Source organism: Molossus molossus, unplaced genomic scaffold (genome assembly GCF_014108415.1).
Source record: "Molossus molossus isolate mMolMol1 unplaced genomic scaffold, mMolMol1.p scaffold_m16_p_24, whole genome shotgun sequence".
Taxonomy (NCBI): domain Eukaryota; kingdom Metazoa; phylum Chordata; class Mammalia; order Chiroptera; family Molossidae; genus Molossus; species Molossus molossus.
The window spans coordinates 11,255,823-11,278,150 of record NW_023425360.1 but is presented as its reverse complement, the minus strand read 5'-3'; the positions used below and the strand labels follow the sequence as shown (position 1 = coordinate 11,278,150).

The 22,328-nt window shown below is 39.0% G+C and overlaps 1 protein-coding gene across 4 annotated transcripts in view; it reads right to left on the bottom strand.

Annotated features, from left to right (window-relative positions):
• Positions 1 to 22,328, bottom strand: part of MEF2A (myocyte enhancer factor 2A) — a 91,796-nt gene that overhangs the window by 44,660 nt on the left and 24,808 nt on the right. For all 4 annotated transcript variants that reach the window (XM_036278120.1, XM_036278123.1, XM_036278119.1 and 1 more), the window contains exons 2-3: positions 6,153 to 6,344; positions 1,615 to 1,818 (exon numbers count right to left, since the gene is read on the bottom strand). In XM_036278120.1, coding sequence (XP_036134013.1) covers positions 1,615 to 1,818; positions 6,153 to 6,206 — 258 coding nt within the window. In that variant the 5' untranslated portion in view covers positions 6,207 to 6,344. The remainder of the gene's footprint in view (positions 1 to 1,614; positions 1,819 to 6,152; positions 6,345 to 22,328) is intronic.

Here is a 22,328-nt window from a genome sequence, read left to right as displayed (position 1 = left end):
TAAGAAGGCGGCTGCTCCCTTCCATAGTGAGAGGGGCTTGAACATCTGTTGACAGCATTAAAAATCAACTCCATTTCTTTGTTTAAGGCAGTGTAACTTTTTATAAAAAATAGAGATTTCTAAAAAAAGGTATTGTTTTAAACTAAACACACCAGGGATACTCCATCCCCATTTCAAGGAAATCCAGTTAGGAAGTCTCTGACATAGCCCATCGGAATGGTGATCCCCGGAAGTCCTCACTGTATCTACAGAACAGGGAAAGCCTACTGAACAGTTCACACTGCTGTAAGTGGGAAGATGTTCCAAAACTGCTCAATGATACCAATAATGTACAGCTGATAGAACTGTGTAAGGGGTTTAGCTAAAGATGTAACCATGCAGTTTAACTGCAGAGTTCAACAAAAGCTTCAGACACATTTCAGGGGAGGTTCACCACAGTGAGCCATTTAAATAAAGCAGAGGAGATGAGTCCTCGCTATAAGCATGCTATACTTTTCTTTCTCTTTTCAAACAACTGATTAACTGCTGAAAAGTAACAGAAATGCTCTTTCAATACAAGTAGCACTTTTTGCTGTAAGAATTACTGTGCGAAAAGGAATGGCCAAGGCAGAGAAATACAGGGGAAATTTAAAACTCGCTGTCAGAACCGTAATATAATCTGTGGAGGCAAATACATCAGACTCCTACACAATGAAGTCTCTTTATCCCAACTGCAATGATCTGAACAAAATCTAGATTGGAGCGCCACCTCTTCTCTTATAGTCAGTTTTGCATCATCCCACATGGTTTCGGCACTGTCACCAAGGATATACCTAAATTTATTGAAGTCATTTTCTAATATTACAAAACTAAGCCAAAGTATTTATCTTTACAAGTAGTGGGGGGGGGGGGATGAAAAAAAAATGAAGCAAAATCTCTCAATAAAAGCAAAAAAAGACAAAAATAAAGATCAAGCTAATTTAAAATGCTAATAGAAATATACATGGAAAGTTACCTTATTTTAGAAGGGGAAGCATATTAGTTTGCCTTTTTGAAAGTTTTGTTTTAAAACGCTATTTCTGAACAGATAGAAATCATTCTTTAAAAATCCATTTTCTTTCGTTTTGGTTCATTAGGTTGGCAGAATTATGAAAAATACTGAAGGGCAGCAGATAAAGTAAAATGAGGATATCCTTCCCCAACAACTAAAGGACTATTAGCAAAACAGGATTATTGTTTACATCTTTTTCTTTAACTTCATCAGTGTTTAGAGTTATGGGTAATCACTGACATAATGAAACAATTAAGACATTAAAATTGTAACTTCATACTGTCCAAAGTGGTAAGAGTTTCTTAGGACATTAATTTAAAAACTCATCCAGTGAGTGATCATGGAGGAATGCTAGCGTATACTGGGTATATGGTACAACAGCCTCGTTGGTTTTGTCTCAGTGAACAGGGCATGTTTGTAAGCGGTTCCTCATACAGAGGCAATTAGATCCTCCTAAGACATGATTCAGAGAAAAGATGTATCTATAACTGATGTATATCTTGGATGTAAGAAACAATCTAACAGTTAAAGTTATTCAATGAAAGGCCTCAGTATCATCTGCAATTTGGGCGCACGAGCGTTACCTCGACGATGTCCGAGTTGGTTCTGCTCTCGTGAGGCTCGTTGTACTCGGTGTACTTGAGAAGGACCTTGTCCATGTCGGTGCTGGCGTACTGGAACAGCTTGTTGGAGCTGTTGAAGATGATGAGTGCTATTTCACAGTCACAGAGCACACTGAGTTCATAGGCTTTCTTCATTAATCCAAACTTTCTCTTTGTAAAGGTGACCTAGACAATCAAAGAAAAAATCGTGTCTTTTTATTCAGAGCAGCAGAAGAACTTGAATACAGGCCCCTGAACTTGAGCCTCAACACTGAATCAGACTCCCAGATGGAACAGGTTCCTAGCCTCGTGCTCCCTGACTCTGCTGCCCCACCGGCCACAGGACTGCAGTCCGGCACACGTCTTGGGTCTCCAAGGGCTCCGGAAGGGCGGCCTCCTGCGGAGCTACTCCTTTCTCCCTGGCTGCCATCCACTGCAGAAGGCAAGGACCAGAGAAAGAAACAGCTGACCAGTGGCCCCTTACCATCTAGCTGAACAAGGTTCCCATCAGGAACCTCGAATTCTTCCTCAAGGGACCATGACAACAGCACGCCAGGGCCACAGAAAGGGGGAAGGAGGACTCTGGTGCAGTAAAGGGAGGCACACGGCCCGTGGAGCTGCACACGGCCCGTGGAGATGCACAGAGCTGTTTGAGAGCAGGGCTGGGTCAGCCGCAAACGTCACTGAGCAGCCGAGGGCAGCCACTAAGAGTAAGATTAAGTCCAACTGATATGCTGAGAAAGGAGAGAAAATGGAATAGTATAAAATGATCAATTAAAACCACACACACACACAAAAACAAAAAACAGAAAAAGATTATAAGCCCAATAAAAACAAAGAACAAGGGTAACAAATCGAACACAAATATGGTCGATACTATTCCGACTTATCAACAATCACTTTAAAAGTCAATGGTCTAAAATACCAATTAAAAAATAAAGATGGTCAGTGAATCAGTAAACAATGCCTAATAATATATGCTATCTGTAAGAAACCCACTTTCAATATAAAGACATATAGAGTAAAAGTAAAGACATGGAGAAAGATATACTCTGCTAACACTAACCAAAAGAAAACTGAAGTAGCTATATTAATTTCAGACAGAATAGATTTCAGAACAAAGAAAATTACCAGGTATAAAGAAGGGCATTATCTAATGATAAAGGGAACAAGTCTCTAGGAAGACATAATAATCTCTAAATCCTTAAAAGTATGAACCTAACAGAGTATCAAAAATCTGTGAGGCAAGGAGAAATAGATGAACTCATTATTACAGTAGGAGATTTCAATACCATTCTACCAAAAACATTGGGGGAAATCAGTAAGGACATAACTGAGCTCAACGGTATCATTAATCAACTGAATATAACCGTTATCCACTTCATCCAACAACAGTAGAATACACATCACTTTCAAGTTCACATGAAACATTCACTTAGACAGACCACATTCTGGGCCAAAAAACACAGCTTCACAGATTTAAGAGAACAGAAAGCACACAATGCACGCTGCTCTCAGATGACAATGGATGAAATAAGAAATCAATAATAGAAAACAGCTGGAAAACCCAGAACACTTAGAGATAAGAGAGCACACTTCTAAATAACACTGAGGTCAAAGAAGAAATCTAAAGAAAAATTAACTATTTTGAACTAAACAAAAGTGAAAATACAACTTATCAAAATTTGTGGGATGCAATGAAAGCAATGCTTAAAGAAAATTCACAGCACTGAATGCACATATTGGCAAAGATGAGATCTAAAATCAATAATTGAAGCTACCACTTTAAGAAATTAGAAAAAGAACAAATTAAATCCAAAGAAAACAGAAGAAAGAATTAGAGCAGAAATGAAATTGAAAACAGAAAGTCAATAGAGAAAGATCAACAAACCAAAAACTGGCTTTTGAAAATAATAAAATCAGTAACTCCAGCCAGGGTAACTAAGAAAAAAGAAGATACAAATTGCTAATATCAGAAATGTGAGCAGGGACCATCACAACTCAACTGCAGATCTCACATACATTAGAAAGATAAGAAAGAAATAATATTAACTCTATGCCTAACAGATTTATAATCTAGATAAAAGAGGTCAATTCCCGGAAAGACACAATCTGTCGAAAACCCACACAAGAAATAGGTCTATTAAAATTGTCTATTATTGGATCAATAATAAATAACCTTCTAAAACAGAGACCACCAGGCCCAGACAAGTCCCCTAGTGAATTCTACCATGCATTTAAGGAATTATACCAATATTCTACAAACTCTTCCAGAAGAAACAGTACCCCTTATCCGTGGTTTTGCTTTAAGAGGTTTTAGTTACCCATGGTCAACTGTGGTCTGAAAATATCAAAAGGAACAGTCCAGAAGTAAACAATGCATACATTTTAAATTAGGCACTATTTGAATTAGCACAATGAAATCTCAAGCCATCCTGCCTAGGACGTGGATCTTCCCTTTGTCCAGTGTGTCCACACTGTATATACTACTCACCTGTTAGTCATTTAGCAGCCGTCTGGGTTATCAGATCAACTGTCATGTTACCGCAACGCTTGTGTTCCAGTGACCCTTATTTTACTTAATAATGGCCCCAAAGCACAAAAGTAGTGATGCTGGCAATTTGAATATGCCAAAGAGTGGCCAGAAAGTGCTTCCTTTAAGTGAACAGGTATGCAAGAATAGGGAAAAAAAACATAGTACAAATAAGGGTTCAGTACTATTCAGTTTCAGACATGAAACTGGGTCTTTGAATGTATCCCCATGGACAGGGGAAACTACTATACTGACTATAGCTTAAGATAAGACCATTCTGCCTAGAAGATCAGATATAACAAAATAAGATACAAAGCAGGAAAATACTCCTTTACAGTCTACATTTTGCTTCAACTATAAAGTTTTCAATCAGGCATTCATGATTGTCACACAGAGATTTCCCTCCTCGACATCAGTTGTATAAGACATCTCATTCTAATTGCTGAGCTATCAGAGTGGCAGGCTCCAACTTTTTAACAAGGTCATTTCCTTACCTGAAAAGTTTATGTTCCATAGTCACTTACATATTCCTGGTACCCCTTTTTCCTCCAATCAAGTGGAGTCCTTTCCCCTGGGAGGTGCCGTCTCTCTGTTCTCAATTTAAAAGGATGCTCGAGCTCAGGGGATCTTATGTCCTTGTCACTTCTCTGCTTGTATGTTCTTCCCTAATAAACACTGTTTCACATGTACACTGCATGTATTCATAACACAGCTTCCCTTGCCTCCACTACACGTCAAAACCCCGAGGTCTGTGAAGGGAAAATACCTGCAGCCTTGCTCAGAATCATCCTACGGAATTAGGGAATAGGTCTTTTATCAGCCTCCCCTATTTCATCAACCTTGGTAATGAGTCCTACCGTGTGAGCCTTACAACTTAGCCGCCGCATCTGCATGAGCTGAACAAGACCCTCTCCGGTCGGGTCTGTCAGCACTAACCCTCCTGCTGACCTCTCCCAGCCGCTCCGTTACACTGGGACCGGGCAGAACAGGCGCAGTGCTGCTCAGCTCCTGGCGAGCGTCCAGGGCCGCGCTCCAGACTTCTCATCGGGAGCTTTTCCAGTATACTTTGAATAGTTCATTTATAATCTGGGAGATTATTTTCCCTTCTTTTAAACCAAGGGGTTGAAAAAATTTCCCTTAAAGGGCCAGACAGCAGACACAGACCCGTGGGCCACAAGTCTCCGGGGTCACTCCTCAGCTGTGCTGCTGTAATGTGAAAACAGCCACAGACTATGCGTAAACAAATGGGCGTGGCCGTGCTCTGATAATGCATTATTTACAAAAACAGGCAGCCTGCCCACGGACCACACTTTGCCAACCCCTGCGTTAAAACCCTTACAACTTTAGGTCTTCATAGATCAGTACCACTGTAAGTATCCTGAACTTGTAAGGGTTTACTCAGCAAAAGTAGGTTTACTGTCGTGAGTATGCAAAAGAGTTTATTCTTGTATTATTTATTAACTATTGTATTATTTTCCATAGAGACAACTGTGAGCCTACTTTTGCCCACCCTGTACATAAATGATTTAGAGTATCTGTGATGATGAGTTGTAAAAAAAAAAAAATTATCATTTGTTGGTTAACCAGAAAATTTAACTGACCAAAACACATTCACTGATAGTTGTAACTTAGGTATTACCTACTTATGAAAATAGAGGTGATAATGTAAAATGACCAATCTACAGGAAATGAACGCTCAATGTACAGAGTCGATGCACAGTCGATGGCAGTGGTGGAGATGCAGTGATTTTACTTGCCCTCCCTTTGCCTATGTTTGTGTAATTAACACGATTTCTAAAATTTAAAAAAAAAATGTTTCTTTAAAGCACATGATAAAAGTCAAAACTTTTTGATTGCTAAAATATTTAGTCTAGAAATAAAAATATTTATACTTGAAATTAAATTTAAGAAAAATTCAACCATTTTATCCTACACTCCTTTTTCAAAAATATTTACATCAATGAAATAAGTTAAAATTTTTATTTACCTGTCGGTTCCTTTCATCCATTATGCGTGTGATTTGTATTTTCTTCCGCCCCATTTTCAGTCACCTTTTCTTCCTTATATTCCAAATATTCAATTCAAAAATTAATTTTCTTCAATACCCTAATGCATCATACACAGCTTCTATTATTTCAGCTTCTAGTCCAAGGGCTACAACTGAAATTTTCTATAAGATCTAAAGAAAACACAAATTAGAAAATTTAAGTTCTATAAATTTGCAAATCATGAAAATGTTATACACGTCACACCTGTTTTTATGATGCACACTGCCAGAATTATTAGCTAAAATTTCTGATGAAGCCGGAACCAATCCCCTTGGCAGAATAAGCCATAGCACTGTATTTTGTGGGTACAGGTATATAATTCCATGTTCATTTTCTTTTTTTTAATTTATTTTTTTATTATTTATTTTTGTTACAGATGTTTCTCCTTTGTCCCCATAGACACCCTCCGTGTCCATTTTCCTCTGACTCTGTGAATCCTTCAAAAACAAGGATTTTCTATCCCACTTATCTCTATAGTAGAACTGGCAATGATATCATTTCTCATGCTGTGAATGACAGTTGTGTCAAAACCCAGTGCTTTCAAAACTTACATAATAAAAATATTTTTGGAGGGATGGGGGAAAATACTAAAACATTCACAATAATTAACTCTCAGGGGAATTTTATTCAAGAATTTTTAGTACTCTACATGTATCATCTATAAAACTTCAATTGTACTGTTCAAATCCAATATTTTATTAAATCTGGCTTTTGCTCAAAAGTAATAAGCCTTTCCATTTTTATCACTACCGTGGCAAGAAGTCTTAATTCCAGACCCCATCTGAGGATTTGCCTTTCACAATGGTGGAGTAGGTTGCTTCAAACAAACCTTCCTCCAAGAACTAGAAAAGCAAAACAAAAAGTGACGTTTGAAACTACTGCAGAACTCCCAAGGCAGTGAGGATCTGCAGGACTGAGTCTGGAAGAGGCATGTGAGAACAGACTTTAGACTCATCCTCCCCAAGAGTCACTGCATCTTGGGCCGAGAGCCTGAGAAGCTGAGCAGAGAGCTATGCGTGAGGACAACAATGAGACCCAGGGCCTGCCCAGGAGGAACAGCCCCAGTGAACACACCAGGAACCCGGAAGGAACCCGGAGTCTGGGTGTAAAGGTAAACTAGAGACATACCAGGCCACACAAGGAGAGAAGTGTGGCAATCACATCACCGCCAGTCATTCTACAAACTCCTACCCGTCTCAATCCCTGCCGAAACTAAGGTTCTGACCCACCTAGTGTCCTCAACCTAGCTGCACGTCAGTAAACCTTCTCAAAATAATTTAACAAAGGTAAATCTTATCAGAATAAATTATTTCATCAAATCATTTTCTCTTTTTTTTTTTTTAAATCCTCATCTGAGGACATTTTTTTCATTTTTTTTGTTGTTGTTCAGATAGAGTGGGAGGGAGAGAGAGGAAGAGAGAGAGAGAAAAACATCAATGTGAAAGGGACACACTGAGTGGCTGCCTCCCGCACAACCCCAACCTGGGCCGGGATGAATCGCAACCCACGTATACGCCCTTTACCGGAATCGAACCCGCGACTCATTGATCTGTGGGCCGACACTCTAACTGCTGAGCCAAACCAGCCATGGCCATTTTATCATTTTTATATAAAATGTCTAAAAATGAAAAATAACCAGTCAAGATCTGACTGAAAACCAAAATTTAAAAATAGCAAAAAAGCTTGGGCCAGTATGGTTCAGTTGGTTAAGCGTTGTTCCATAAACCAAGAGGTCACCGACAGATCTTTCTCTCTCTCACTGATGTTGCTCTCTCCCTCTCTCTCTAAAATCAATAAAAACGTAGTATTTTTTTTGACATTTTGTTCAGATAGAGTGGGAGGGAGAGAGAGAGAGAGAGAGAGAAACATCGATGTGAAAGGGACACATCGAGTGGTCACCACCCACACGACCCAACCAGGGCCAGAGACAAACTGCAACCGAAGTACGTGCCCTTAGCGGGAACCGAACCCAGGTCTCTCCAGACCGCAGGCCAACGCTCTAACCACTGAGCCAAACCGGCCAGGGCTAAAAACATAATTTTAAAAAAATAAAAAAAATAAAAATGGTGCCCTGGCTGGTTTGGCTCAGCAGTTAGAGCGTCGGCTCGTGGACCAAAGAATATCAGGTTCGATTCCGATCAAGGGTACTTACCTTGGTTTCAGTTTGGTCCCTGACCCTGGTTGGGGTCATGTGGGAGGCAACAGATCAATGTGTCTCTCTCACATCAATGTTCCCCATCCCCCCCCACACACACACTCCATCTAATGATAAATGGAAAAATATCCTCGGGTGTAGATTTAAAATAAATGAATAAATAAACAAGGCCATAGAAATATATCCATAATAGATCCAGAGAGTGTCATTATCAGAAAAGGACTTTCAAATAAGTTAATGTATTCAAAGAATTGAAAAAAATTTTAGCAGACAAGTCTTAAAAATATGAAAAAATATAAAACTAAAATATATGATTTTGAAAACAGAAATTAGGAAATTGATGGATGAGTTAGTTCAACAATAGGTTAGATATAGCTGAAGAAAGAATCAATGACCCAAAAGACTATAAAGAGGAAAACACCTATACTGGAGGCCAAAAAGAAACAAGAATAGAAAATACAGAACAGAGTATGAAAAAATTATGAAAAATAGAGAGAAGATCCAAGATACATGTAACTGGAGTCCCAGAAAAAACTTAAGACATATGGGGAAGAAGAAATATTCAGAGACATAGTAGTTAAAAATTCAGCAATATGACCAAGTGGGATTTATTCCTGAATATAAGGATAATTCAACATACTAAAATTAAGCGAGGTGATACACCACAATGAAGAGAAAAAAAAACGACACATGATCATTTCAAATGATAGAAAAAGAATTTGACAAAATATAATACTCTCTTAATAATAAAAACAACCAACTAGGAATAGAAGGAAACTATCTCAACATAATAAAAATCATATAGAAAATCCCACAGCTTACACCATAATCAATGTTGAAAGACTGATAGCTTTTCCTCCAAGATTAGAAACAAGACAAAGATGACTGATTTTGCCACTTCTATTCAACAAGGTAGTAAAGTTCCAGCCAGAGAAGAAATAAAAGGCATCCAAATTGGAAAAGAAGTACAATTATTTCTGTGTGCAGATGACATGATCTATGTAGAGTCCCTTGAAGATTTCACAAAAACATAGTTAGAACTACTACACAAATTCAGCAAAGTAGTTGGACACAAATTAACACAAGAAAAACAGCTTCATTTCTATACATTAACAATAAAAAGTCTGAATTAAGAAAAGAGTTTTGCCCCACTGGTGTGGCTCAATGGTTGAGCCTCGACCCATGCATGAAGAGGTCGCTGGTTCGATTCCCGGTCAGGGCACATGCCCAGGTTGTGGGCCTGATCCCCAGTGGGGGGCGTGCAGAAGGCGGCCAATCAATGTTCTCTCTCATCGATGTTTCTCTCTCTCTCCCCCTCTCCCTTCATTTCTCTCTAAAATCAATAAAGGAAAAAATTTTTTTTAAAGAAAAGAATTCCATTTATAATACAAAAAAGATAAAATACTTAGGGATTAACTTATTCAATGATATGAAAGACTTGTACACTGAAAAAAAATGTTACTGGTAAAAGAAATTAAAGAAGACAAGGGAACAGCCCTCCTAAGTTCATGTGGACTCTCCAGGAATCCCAGAAAGCCAAAACAATCTGGAGGAAGAACAAAGCTGGAGGACTCACAGACCCTAATGTCAAAAATTCCTACAAAATGAAAGTAATCAAAATACAGGGGTGAGCAAAAGTAGGTTACAATGTGAGTGACATTCTTTTGAGTTAATAAATGTATTGTCATACTCATACCTTGCATGTCTTTTTCCATACCAACATCTGTAAACCTACTGTTGCCCACCCCCCGTAGTATGGTACTGGCATAAAGACAGACATTAGACCAACAGAACAGAATATAGAGAGCCCAGAAATACATCCGTGCGCATATGGTCAAATGTCAGAAAGTGGCAATGGACACCATCAACACAGTAAGACACAGAATGGGAGAAAATAATTGTAAATCACACTATCTGATACAAGATTAATATCCAGAATATGAATATGTGTGTGTGTATACATATATGTATTTAAAACCTAATATTCAATAATAAAAAAAATAAACCCTCTAATTTAAAAAATAGGCAAAGAACTTGAATACACATTTCCCCAAAGAAGATATACAAATGGAAAATAAACACATGTAAAGATGCTCAAAATCACTAATCAGTAATCATTGCTGCACAAATGCAAATCAAAACCATGACAAGATACCACTTCACGCCTATATGGCTATTATCAAAACAAACACTCACAAAAAAACAAGTGTCAATGTGGATGTGGAGACACTGGGGTCCTTGTGCACGGTTTTGGATGTAGAACGGTACACTTGCTGTGGAACACAGTATGGTGGTTACTCAAAAAAATAAATATAGAATTACCCTTTGATCCAACAATTCCACTTCTAGGTATATACACAAAAAAATTGAAAGTAAGGACTCAAATAACATATTTGTACATATGTTGATAGGAGCATTATTCACAGTAGTCAAAAAGGACAAACAACCCAAATGTCCACTGGCACATGAACGGAGAAGCAAACACACACACACACACACACAGAAAAAACAATCATGGAGAAGTTAGTATATACATACTATATACATAAAGTGGAATGTTTTCAGCCTTAACAAAGGAAACCCTATCATATGCTGCAACATGGATGAATCTTGAAAATATTACGCTAAGTAAAGTAAGCCATTCAGAGAACAAATACTATATAATTCCACTTATATGAGGTATTAGAGCAGTCAAATTCACAGAGACAAAAAAGTAGAGCAGTAGTTCCCAGGAGCAGGAAGGAGAGGGATGGAAAGCTGGTGCTCAAGGGGACAGTTTCCGCAGGGGATGATGGGACGTCCTGGAGCTGGAGGGTTGGCGAGCTGTGCACGGCAATGGGACTTAACGCCACTGAACTGCACACTTGAAAATGGCTAAAATGGTAAATACTATGTTATGTATATTTTACCACAAGTTCAAAAATATAAATATTCTAAAAAGTATGAGCACACCTTTAAAATAATTGCAGGTTTCAAATTTTAGTAGCACAGGAGTGTCAGTAGAAATAGCGACATTTGAAAGCTGACTTTAAATGAAAGCCTATCTTCAGCAGTCAGGCATTTTTCCCCAAAGAGAAAGTAATATATCTTACCCTAGGGGATAAAAATGAACCTATTTCATTAAATCCCCGGGCCTATAACTGTATTCAGGCAATATTAATACAGTAAAAAAATCTGTTTAAACTGAACTCTCAGTTAACTGAAATATTTTTAGTATGTCGTTTATTTTAAATATCAGGAACTAGAGTTTAAAAAAAGATTCCCAATATTGTTTTGTTGTCTTAATTTAAGAGAGATCATAGAATCTAGCACTGAGATTCAGACAAGTCATACGAATACTGGTTACAGATGTTCAGTCTTTTAAATCAATTTTGTTTACTGTTTTCAAGAACCCTATTGCTTAAGTACATAAACATTTTAAGAGCATGGACTTTAAACAGAAGGTGAACTTTGCTTTCAACTTGGCCCTTGTTAAATCAACACCACTACTCTTCGAGTTCGTCCATCAGAACACACCATTTTGATGATTCTAGTAAATCAACTATTTGTAAATTTTATCAAAAGCTATTAAAATAAACTTTCTAATCCACTAATTATATACAATTAACAACAATGCTTTTAACAAACAGATTATCGATTATGAGAAAATCTGCAATGATTCATTTTGGCCACATTAAACGTGAGACGGTCATGGATCATACAGCTCCAGATGCCAAAGAGGAGGCCAGATGCAGGAGTCAGGCACCTGGGGGGTGCTGGGCATCTTGATGACAGCAGCCTTGTGGGGAGAGGGCACCCACCTGGGGGTAAGATGCAAGATGAAAAGGAAGTGAAAGCACCAGGGAAAAAGCATTTATTATTGTCTTTAAAAATGAACAGCCCAAAACTATCCTCTAGATAGAAGGTTTTTAAACAATTTGGCACACATTTGAAAAATATTGTTTCAAAAAGAAACCTGAATTTCAGCTTCCCTTGAAAAATCCATTCTACTTTCAAAAATTCTAAGGAAATAATAAAGACAATGACGAAAAATATGTATATGGAGGTTCATCCCAATGCAGTCAAAACAGGAAACCATACAGGACAAATAGTATGCAAGCACACAGGGACAACCTAGCTATGCAATAAAATACGGTAGCTAGTAAAAGGCCTGCACATTTTACAACAGGTGTTTACAATGCACTGTTGCGGGCAGAAATCTGCAATCCCAGTGTGCGTTCAGAAACCCTGTTGATACGGTGTGCACCAACAAGCGATGGCTTTGCACGCATATCCATGTTACTGAAATTAGTAACCTGTGTACAGTTCAAATTTTTTATTTTATTTTCTAAAATAAATGCCATTGAAGTGGTAAGAGGAAGAATGATTACAAACAACAAAAAACAACGACTGCTTTTAAAATTTAAAAACAGCAACCCAGAAAGCATAAACTTTAAACATCACTAAAATGTCGCTTCTACATTAGCCTTCTGTGCTCTTTCCGACTTGCTCGGGGTTTCAGGGCGCCGTCTGACTGAGGGGGACTATTAGAAGTGGAGTGAAAAACCCTGGGTCCCAGCCTCAGCCATGTCCCTACACTAGTTGCATAACCTTTCTAAGTAAAAGAAACTTTTTATAACAAAAATTGAAATTTACACACTACATGCACCACAGGGGGCCAGAATAAAATACATTTGCTGACATCTGAGAGACAGTGATTCCTTATCGCTGTTCACAAACCCACTGTGAGCACACTCAGAGTGGGCACACTCTGCCACTTCACCTACTTCCCTCGAAACATGTTAATGCCTTTTTTGCATATACAATAGAAATAAGAGAAAAAAATTAAATGAAAAACATTATCTGGTCATTAATTTCCAATAACTGAACGTCAAATTGGTACCTAAGGTTACACCTTATTTAAAAAAGCACACTGAACATGAAATAGATAAAAGTACTAATATATATATTGGTATATTAAGTTTATACACAGTTTACATCTTCTTCCTTAAGCTCAGCAGACACTCTTATTTGATGTCTTCCTTTTCCTGTAAACAGCCTGTCGATAAAGAGGGAAGGAGGAGTCAATACTGCCCCAGGACCCGTTTTCATCTAAACCTTTTTCCTTACCGAACTTCAATCAAGCTACTTGAAAAAGTACACGATTCTACAGTTTGCAACTTACCTAGGAAATAATTCTGTTTTTAACCCCCTACCCCTTTAGCTAAGAGAAGCTGAAATCCCAGGAGAAAAGTGCACCATCCGAAGTCTCAGTTCAAACAGCCAGACACTTCCAGCTCCTCCGGGGCAGCTGTTCCCTGACGTCAGTCATTCATACACTGACTTCTCAGTGTCTCCTCGTTACATACCAGTCCATTCATCTTTACATCAATTCCCTTCCTCACTTTATAAATGTATTTAAATACTAAGCTTATTGCTATAACAAAATTAGTAAAGCTTGCCACAAATGGAAGATAGCCTTAAAAATAAAAGCAGTTAAATATGAAGTAAAATGGAAGCAATTAAATACAATGTTAGTGTGTATATATGTGTGTATCAAGGTATAATTACTTAGTTTCCATGATTATGTGGTAAATACATGCATACATACATATATACACACATATATATGTGTATATATATATCACATGTATAATATATGGTAACCATAAATAGCATGAGCATATGGTAACTACATACATACAGGGTGGGGCAAAAGTAGGTTTACAATATTCATATGGAAAAATACAATAATTAATAAATAATACAAGAATAAATTCTATTTTGCGTATTCACAACTGTAAAGCTACTTTTACCCCACCCTGTATTTATATATAACATATGAAACATCTAATATGTACATAATCATGTAACCTGATTTGTAAAAATGCATACCTGAAAATAATTTTCTCAGTTAGAATGGGGTTGTAAAAAATTAGTATTAAAGAGCTCCATTTCACTTAGGAAGATAACTCCAATTTTTAGTTTCATGTCAGCCAGATTAAAAACAAAAATCCCATCTCACAGGTGTGTGCACTAAGAACAAGGAAAGATTTGGCCAACCTTCTTCGATAGGGCCAACAACCTTCTTTGATAGGACCGAAATACTGAAAATTAATTGTTAATCAAAAGAGTAAGTAACTTTTGTTCAACAAACTGTTGCCTCAAGATGTGAAAATATACTTGGCAATTTTCACACAGTGATGAGAAATGGGTACCACTTTCATTCACTTCTCCCATTCAGTTTGGGGAAATAGTTCCTTTTTTAACCCCCGCCGAGGACACGCTCAGAGAGAGGAGGAGAGAAACAGGTGAGAGAGGGAAACCGGCAGTCCTGTCTGCACCAGCAGCCCTTCAGTGCACAGGATGCCGCTCACCCAGCGGAGCTGGATGGAAAGCTACCTGAAGAAACCTTTTATCAGACCTTTCAAATATTTTTCATAATATTCAAAATATGTTCACTGTCAGTTCACCTAAGTTCATAACCATCAAATTCAGACAATGAATTATGTTTTCTTTATTTATTAGTTGGGGAAATGGAGAAATGAAGTTTTTCAAGGGTCCTGGTAGTAACAGCAAAACACTTTACACACATCGCCTTCTTAAATCCGTACACCCTGTTCACGAGATAGGCATGACCATTATTTCCATTTTAAGTCTGAGAAAACTGATGCCGAGCCAACAGATACCACGCCAGCAAGGTCAGACCTGGCAGGCAGCGGGGCCAGGACTCGGCCCGGCTCGTGACTCGGACAGCTGCTCCGCGGCACCCAGAAAGCCCCACACCAGTCCTCCCAGAGCTGGGCTCGCAGGCTGGCTCCGCCTGGGCCGCCCTCCTCAGGACCCTCCCCACTGCCAGCAAAGGAGCTATCGGAGGGAAGGGGCCAGGCCCCAGCCCAGCCAGGTGCGGCACCCCCCCCTTCTCCCCACTCGGCCTCCGAGGCACTGCCACCCACGGCTCCGGGCTGTGGCTGCCTCTCCTCCTCGCCCATACTTTGGGTCTAGGTATTCTCTGACTACCATATATTCTTGCCCAATTTACACTTCACATATGCCTTACAAGAACATAGAAAGAATGTCTTCAACAGATGTAGTAATATATGTAACCGTTTTTTTTTTTTAATTTTAACTTTTGCCCTGGCCGGTTTGGCTCAGCGGTTGGAGCGTTGGCCTGAGGTCCAGAGAGACCCGGGTTCGGTTCCCGCTAAGGGCATGTACCTCGGTTGCAGTTTGTCCCCGGCCCTGCTTGGGTCGTGCGGGAGGCAGCCACTCGATGTGTCCCTTTCACGTCGATGTTTCCCTCTCTCTGTTTCTCTCTCTCCCTCCCACTCTATCTGAACAAAAAAATGAAAAAATGTCCTCAGGCAAGGATAAAAAAAATTTAATTTCAAAATTACTGAAAGTTGCAAGAATAGTATAGAGAATGCTTCATAATAGTTACCCAGATTCACCTAATTTTTAACATTTTGCCATACCTTTTCATTCTCTTTCCCCTTCTCTCATGGAGTGAATGAAAGTGAGAGAATGTACTATATATCAAAAATATAGAATTTATATTTAAAATGTATTGCTTTGAACCATTTGAGGGTAAGTTGCATATATCATGCCCTTAAAACCCTCAGCCCTTAAAATGTGAATTTACTAAGAACGTGAATATTTTCTTATATAACCAAAGTACAGTAATCAAATTCAGGAAACAGATCATTGATACAATAAAGTTTGGGGAGTCATGTTCAACTGTGCAGGGGTGGCACCCTGACCCCTGCACTGTTCCAGGATCGGCTGCACAACTTCAGCTGAGGCTATCGAAAAGCCTCAGGTAATACTGCTCCTGTCCTAGCGAACAGAAAGCGCCGAACAATCTGCAGAGCAAGCTTTCCTTGAGTTTACCCAAAGCTAAGGCTGTGGCAGCCACGGGGAAGGACCGCCAAGGGCCCCAGCCCCTCTGCCAGACTACAGGCTGCTGCCACAGAAGCTGCACGGAGAAATGAGCTGCCAGGTGACGCATTTCAAAGGCTGCATGGGCTGCAGGGTTCCCAGCTCTGGAATCCCAGGCAAAGGGGACTGTGTTCCTCTCCGCGGACCTGTTACATGTGCTCACAAGGAAGACTGGGGGACAATACAAAAGATGTGAGAGCCCCCTTGGTGACACAGATGCAAACTTCTGTCCACTTTCCAGGCGTGTTACTCACTAGATACCTGACTCTGGGCCACAGTCAAGGACGCTTCTCTTACCCTTAGTTTTCAAATCTGTAAAATGAGAATAATGAATTTCATATAGGGTTTTGTGAGAATTCATAGAAATAAAGTACCTGTTCAGCACTTGGCATATAAAAGGTGCTTAAAAAATTATACTCATTATTATGACTCAGTCTATTCCAACCCCAGTACCCATTTGTTGATCACAAAATTAATGAGGGCAGCACAGGCTTAGCTGCACCTAGGGAACCCCTACAAGGCAAAGAAGCCGAGAAAAGGTGGGGTGGTGGAGTAGGAGGCAGACACACACAAAAGAACAATTTTGAATTCTGCAAATTTAATAAGATATTTAGAGAAATTGTCAGATATTATAAACCTACTAAATTTTACATTTATAATAAGAGGAAAGGCTGGTTACGTGGAAAAAACCTGTAGTTCTCTTCTATGAAAGAAAGAATCGCCTGGGTTCAAAGTTCATCATTAGATTTTCATCAGGAGCACTTACTCTTTTTAGCACATTTTTATTTTATACCACGGACATCACAATAAGTGGACTGGATTTATCAACAGGATTCTTCATTGTCTGAGGGACTTCCGACTACAGAAAGAAACACTCATTCCCTGTGCTTTTTCTAATGTGTGCTTTCCTTGATGTATAAATGCACTTTAAAAATAAACATCATTAATTAAATACTTAGAAGATAGCTAATATTCCTTTAGTTTCAACAATAAGAGATGAAACAAAATAAACTGGGAGCTTTAGAAGCAAGCCAGAGCAAAGATGTCTATGAGTAATCATCGCCTTTTTCCTGCCCCACAGGCGCAAACACTGCCTGGGGACCATGCTAGCTTCAAGGACACTAAATAACTTTAAAATGAAACAGAACATGAAAATGACAGAGAAGACAGAAGAGGGACCCAAGTTAACCAACTCTGGAACAACCCTGACTCTGAACTTCTTGTTAAGTGAAATGGTAAACCCTTACTGCTCTGGTTAGCCTCTCTGTTACTTGAGAAGAAAGCATCCTACCTAATATATACATGCAGATAGTTTAAGAGCTGATTATCATCTGTTCCCAAAAGGATAAGTAAATTATAGATCATTATAAAAGTATCAGGTAGGTTATTTTCATATCAAACCATAAATATTTTTTCCTTGCTCTATCACTTCATTCTATAATTTTTATCCTAGATATACAAAAGATGTACAAATGGTACACGACCGAACGCTTCCAAGTCAAAATACCAGATGATACACACAGAAGGCTAGAAAAAAAAATGCCTTGTAAATAAATATAAACCATACAACAAAACATGTATATAGCCTTTAAAATGAAAGAGTTTCCTATGCAGTTCGAAAGAAAGCTATTTCTGACATCTCATAGGTACCCAATATAGCAGTCTTTACAAAAAATGATAATGTGTGAAATGAACACAATGAGAAACTGCTCAACAGCAGTGTTGGGTGACAAAAGCCGGCATTCAGAGATGAGCAATCAATTCTTATAATATACACAGATCGTAATCATATTCAGAAAAATGGCTAATTAATAAATGACTGCAACAAAGATAAAGTAGGAGACAGTAGAACAGTAAGCTGGTTGATTTACTCATTGCTTCCTAAAATTCTCGATTACCTTACAAAACTGCTTCAAAATTCTCACACATCCAGCCAACCAATCAAAACTCAGTATCTTTTTTAGACAGGTTCTGCTGGCATAGGGAGACAGGTCTTCTTTACTGTAGTGAGAAATCCATGGCCACAGCTCTCAACAGTGTATCCACCAACCCAAAGAAACCTCAATACAACATTTCTTTACAGGCAATCAGCACCCAAAAGACATTCCCAGAAGTGAAGGTAGATGATAGGTGATTTCTTTTTTTAAAGAATGTGCTTCAGCCCTGGGCGGTTTGGCTCAGCAGTTGGAGCATCGGTCTGCAGACCAGGGAGTCTCGGGTTTGGTTCCCACTAGGGGGTACATCCAAAAAAAAGGGGGGACTTCAAACTGTCTTTCTGCAGCAGGATTAGGATTACTAATAACAATAATGACCCCAAAGCTGGATCTTGAGGAAGGAGCTACACTGTTGATACTAAGCATATCACTGATTTTCAGCAGACAGTTAACAAGTACTGGTAACATGAAAGTCTTGAACTCTGGTGCTAAGAGAAACCAATATTTAAAATGCATTATGCTATGCTACCTCATTATATTAATTTTCACTTGTCCTCTCAAATTAAAAAAAAAAAGACGACGACAATTAAATGACTGACTGATTTGAGCAAGATGCTGTCCTATACAAATGCTAACAATTATCTATGGGTTATTAAAAGCTAGTGAATACATCAATACAATATTGTAATTGTGTGTGATTTCCTCAGAGATATTATAAAATCAACATGAATTTGCTGGATAACATCTTCATTTTCTTTCCTCTAAAATAATTTTTAATAAAAGAAAAATCTTACTTTGCATACATATAAGAGCTACCTATTATTTATTTTTAAGTATTTCAATTTGCTCAGCTATTTATCCGTGAACTTTAATGTATAATCTTAAACACTGACGATCTATAATTTATGTGTAAGAACAAGACTGTAGTTTGGTATATAACCATGAAATCCAAACATGTTCCTCAAGGGAAAGTTGTCATTCTTACATCAACACAGTTCTTATTTTTAAGTAATATACTAGAAAATATACTAGCCTTGAAATCAGGGCCAATTTTAAACCCTAGGTCTGCCATTAACTAGCTATTAATGATCTTGACCAAGTCATTTAATCTCTATGGGTCATGGTTTCTTCATTTTTAAAATGGAGCAGATTAAACACACACTTCATGTAAATATTAAGGTAAATGAAAAAGTAGACTAAAGCATCCAGGGTACAAGCAATGCTTAGTACACACAAGTCTTCCGTAAAGTTCAATAAAAACTTCCTCACTCAGTCATTCTCAGCTTCGTCTGCTTGGTTCAGACATCCCAGAGGAGTAGCAGACAGCAGTGGTTAAGAGCCTCAGTTCTACCCCTTGCTGAAAGGTAACCTTTGCCCTGACCTGTGTGGCTCAGTGGTTAGAGCGTCGGCCCAAGCACTGAAGGGTCTCAGGTTTGGTTCCCAGTCGAGGGCACGTACCTAGGTTGCAGGTTTGACCCTCAGCCCCACTGGGGGCACGTGTGGGAGGCAACCCAATCGATGTGTCTCTCTCATCTCTCATCACTCTCTTTCCCCCTCCCTTCCTCCCTTTCACTCTCTCAAAAAAAATCATGGACAAAAATATCCTCAGGTAAAGATTAACAACAACAGCAAAAAGAGGTAACCTTAGTTATTTAAATTCTCTAATATTTTTTATTTTCCCATTCTAGTTGACATACAATGTTAGTCTCAGGTGTACAGCACAGTGATCAGACATTTATGTAACGTACAAAGTGATCACCCTGGTAAATCCAGAATCCTTCTGACACCACAGTTACTACAATATTACTAACTATAGTCCCTATGCTGTACTTTACATCCCTGTTTTTATAACTGGCAATTTGCACACCTTCATCCCCTCCCCTTTTCACCCATCCCCCAGCTCCCCTCCGGTCTAGCAACCATCAAAATGACCACTGGAATTATTTAAGCAGCAGCCGAGGAAAGGGTATCAGTCAAAAAAGTCACAGAGACATTTTTGGATGGGCATTATCCACCACTAAACTGAACTTAAAAATCTTCAAGAGCCAACTTGAATCCAACTTCAATTCACGGAGTAGCAGAGGACACGCACAATTTCAGTAGCAGAGGACACGCACAATTTCTATCCAACTGCGCTTGGCTGCACAGGAGGAACTAAAGATGTGGAAGGATCACAACACGAGGCTATGTCCTCCTCCAGTTCCCACATCAGAGGGCACTTTACCTGAGGCTCCAATGGGCTGTGGGGATATAAAGACCACAGGCAGTTGTCAGCTAACTTCGAGCTCAGACCTCCTGAAAGGTCTCGGCCCCGTCCCTGCCTACCAAGAATCAGGTTTCCAGTGTATTTGCTTCCACCTGCTTCCACTACTACCCTTGCTTCAAGGTAACCTAAAAAAGATACATAAATAATAAGATTCCTCCCAAATTCTAGATTACCCACAGGCTGGTCCTAAAAAAAAAAAGGTAGGTAGGTAGATGGGTGGAGTTTAGACTGAGGTTCTCACGACCCTACTGCTGTTTACTAGTGCACAAAGCAATAATAACTACATATTTCAATAAAAGGATCTATAAAACTCATTGGCTGAGTGCAGTGAACTTATCCTGGCCAAACAATAAAACTAACAAATCATAATAGAGACTATTGCCCAAGCAACGGTAATTTCTTGAAGCTCCACAGATGACTGTGATGGATATCCCTGGTTCAGAGAAACTGCTTTATTGTGTCACAACGAAACTACTCCTTCACTCCAACAGGGCTATGCGTGAGAGTGAAGCGATAAAAACCACATACATGAGTCAAGTCCTGCCTGTATCATATCTACACACGTTGCACTTGATACACACATTTATATTCACTTCTATAGAGAACTACCTTCTCTCCCTTTTCCTTGAATTACATGGCTTTCTTCGTCTCTTTCTTTTCCCCACATTTGATACAGATACGAGAAGAACGGAAGATCCCTCCGAGTTCTTCTATGAGGGGAAAGAAGAGCTTAAACAGACTTGAAGCAGGGAGAACACACATCCTGGTTTACCTGGGACAGCCAGCTTCATGTCTCTTGTGAGGGTGTGATTATTAAGCGAGACCCCTCATTTTCCAAAAGATCCTGGTTTGATACTTTAGCCTGTTTTCATTTCTATGTGATTTTTTTAATTGCGTTATAATTCACCTATGCCATAAAACTCGTCTTTTTTAAGTATACAAGTCAGTGGGGCTTTTTTACATATTCACAAAGTTGCGCGACCATCCCCAACATCTAATTCTAGAATACTTTCATCACTCCACAGAGAAAATCTATGCCCATCAGCAATTATTCCCCATTCCCCCCTCTCCCCAACTCCTGGCAATTACTAATCTACTCTCCGTCTCTCTGGATTTGCCCAGTCAGGATATTTCATACATTAACCATAATGAGCGATGCTGCCATGGTCAATGGAACACAGGTTTTGTGTGGACTCTGAGTGTATAGTAGCCAGAAGCAGAACTGCTGGGTCACATGGTGACTATGTTTAACTTTCTGAGGAACTGCCGACTGTTCTCCAAGGCACCTGAAACACTTTACAACCCCACCAGCAACATACAAGGGTCCCACCCTCTACACATCCTCACCAACACGTATCTTCATTACAACCCTCCCATTGGGTGTGAAGTGGTACTTCATGTGGTTTTCGATTTGCATTTTCCTAATGACTAATGATATAACACATCTTTTCATGTGCCTATTGGCCATTTGTATATCTCCTCTGGAGAAAAGTTATAAGTTGGGTTGTCTTTTCATTGTTAAGTTGTAAGAGTTCTTTATGTATTCTAGATACCAGACCCTGATCAGATATGACTTGCAAATATATTCTCCTATTCAGCAGGGTGGTTTTTCACTGTCTTGACAGTGTCCCTAGAATCATAAAAGTTTTTAATTTTAATAAAGTCCATTATATCTATTTCTTCTTTGGTTGTGTTTTGGTGTCATTTCTAAGAAACCACCACCTACTCCAAGGTTATGAAACTTTAACGAAGCTTTAAGTCTATACAGTTTTAGCTCTTACATTTAAGTCTTTGATCTACTCTGAGTCAATTTTGATAGGTAGTATAAAATAAGACACTGACT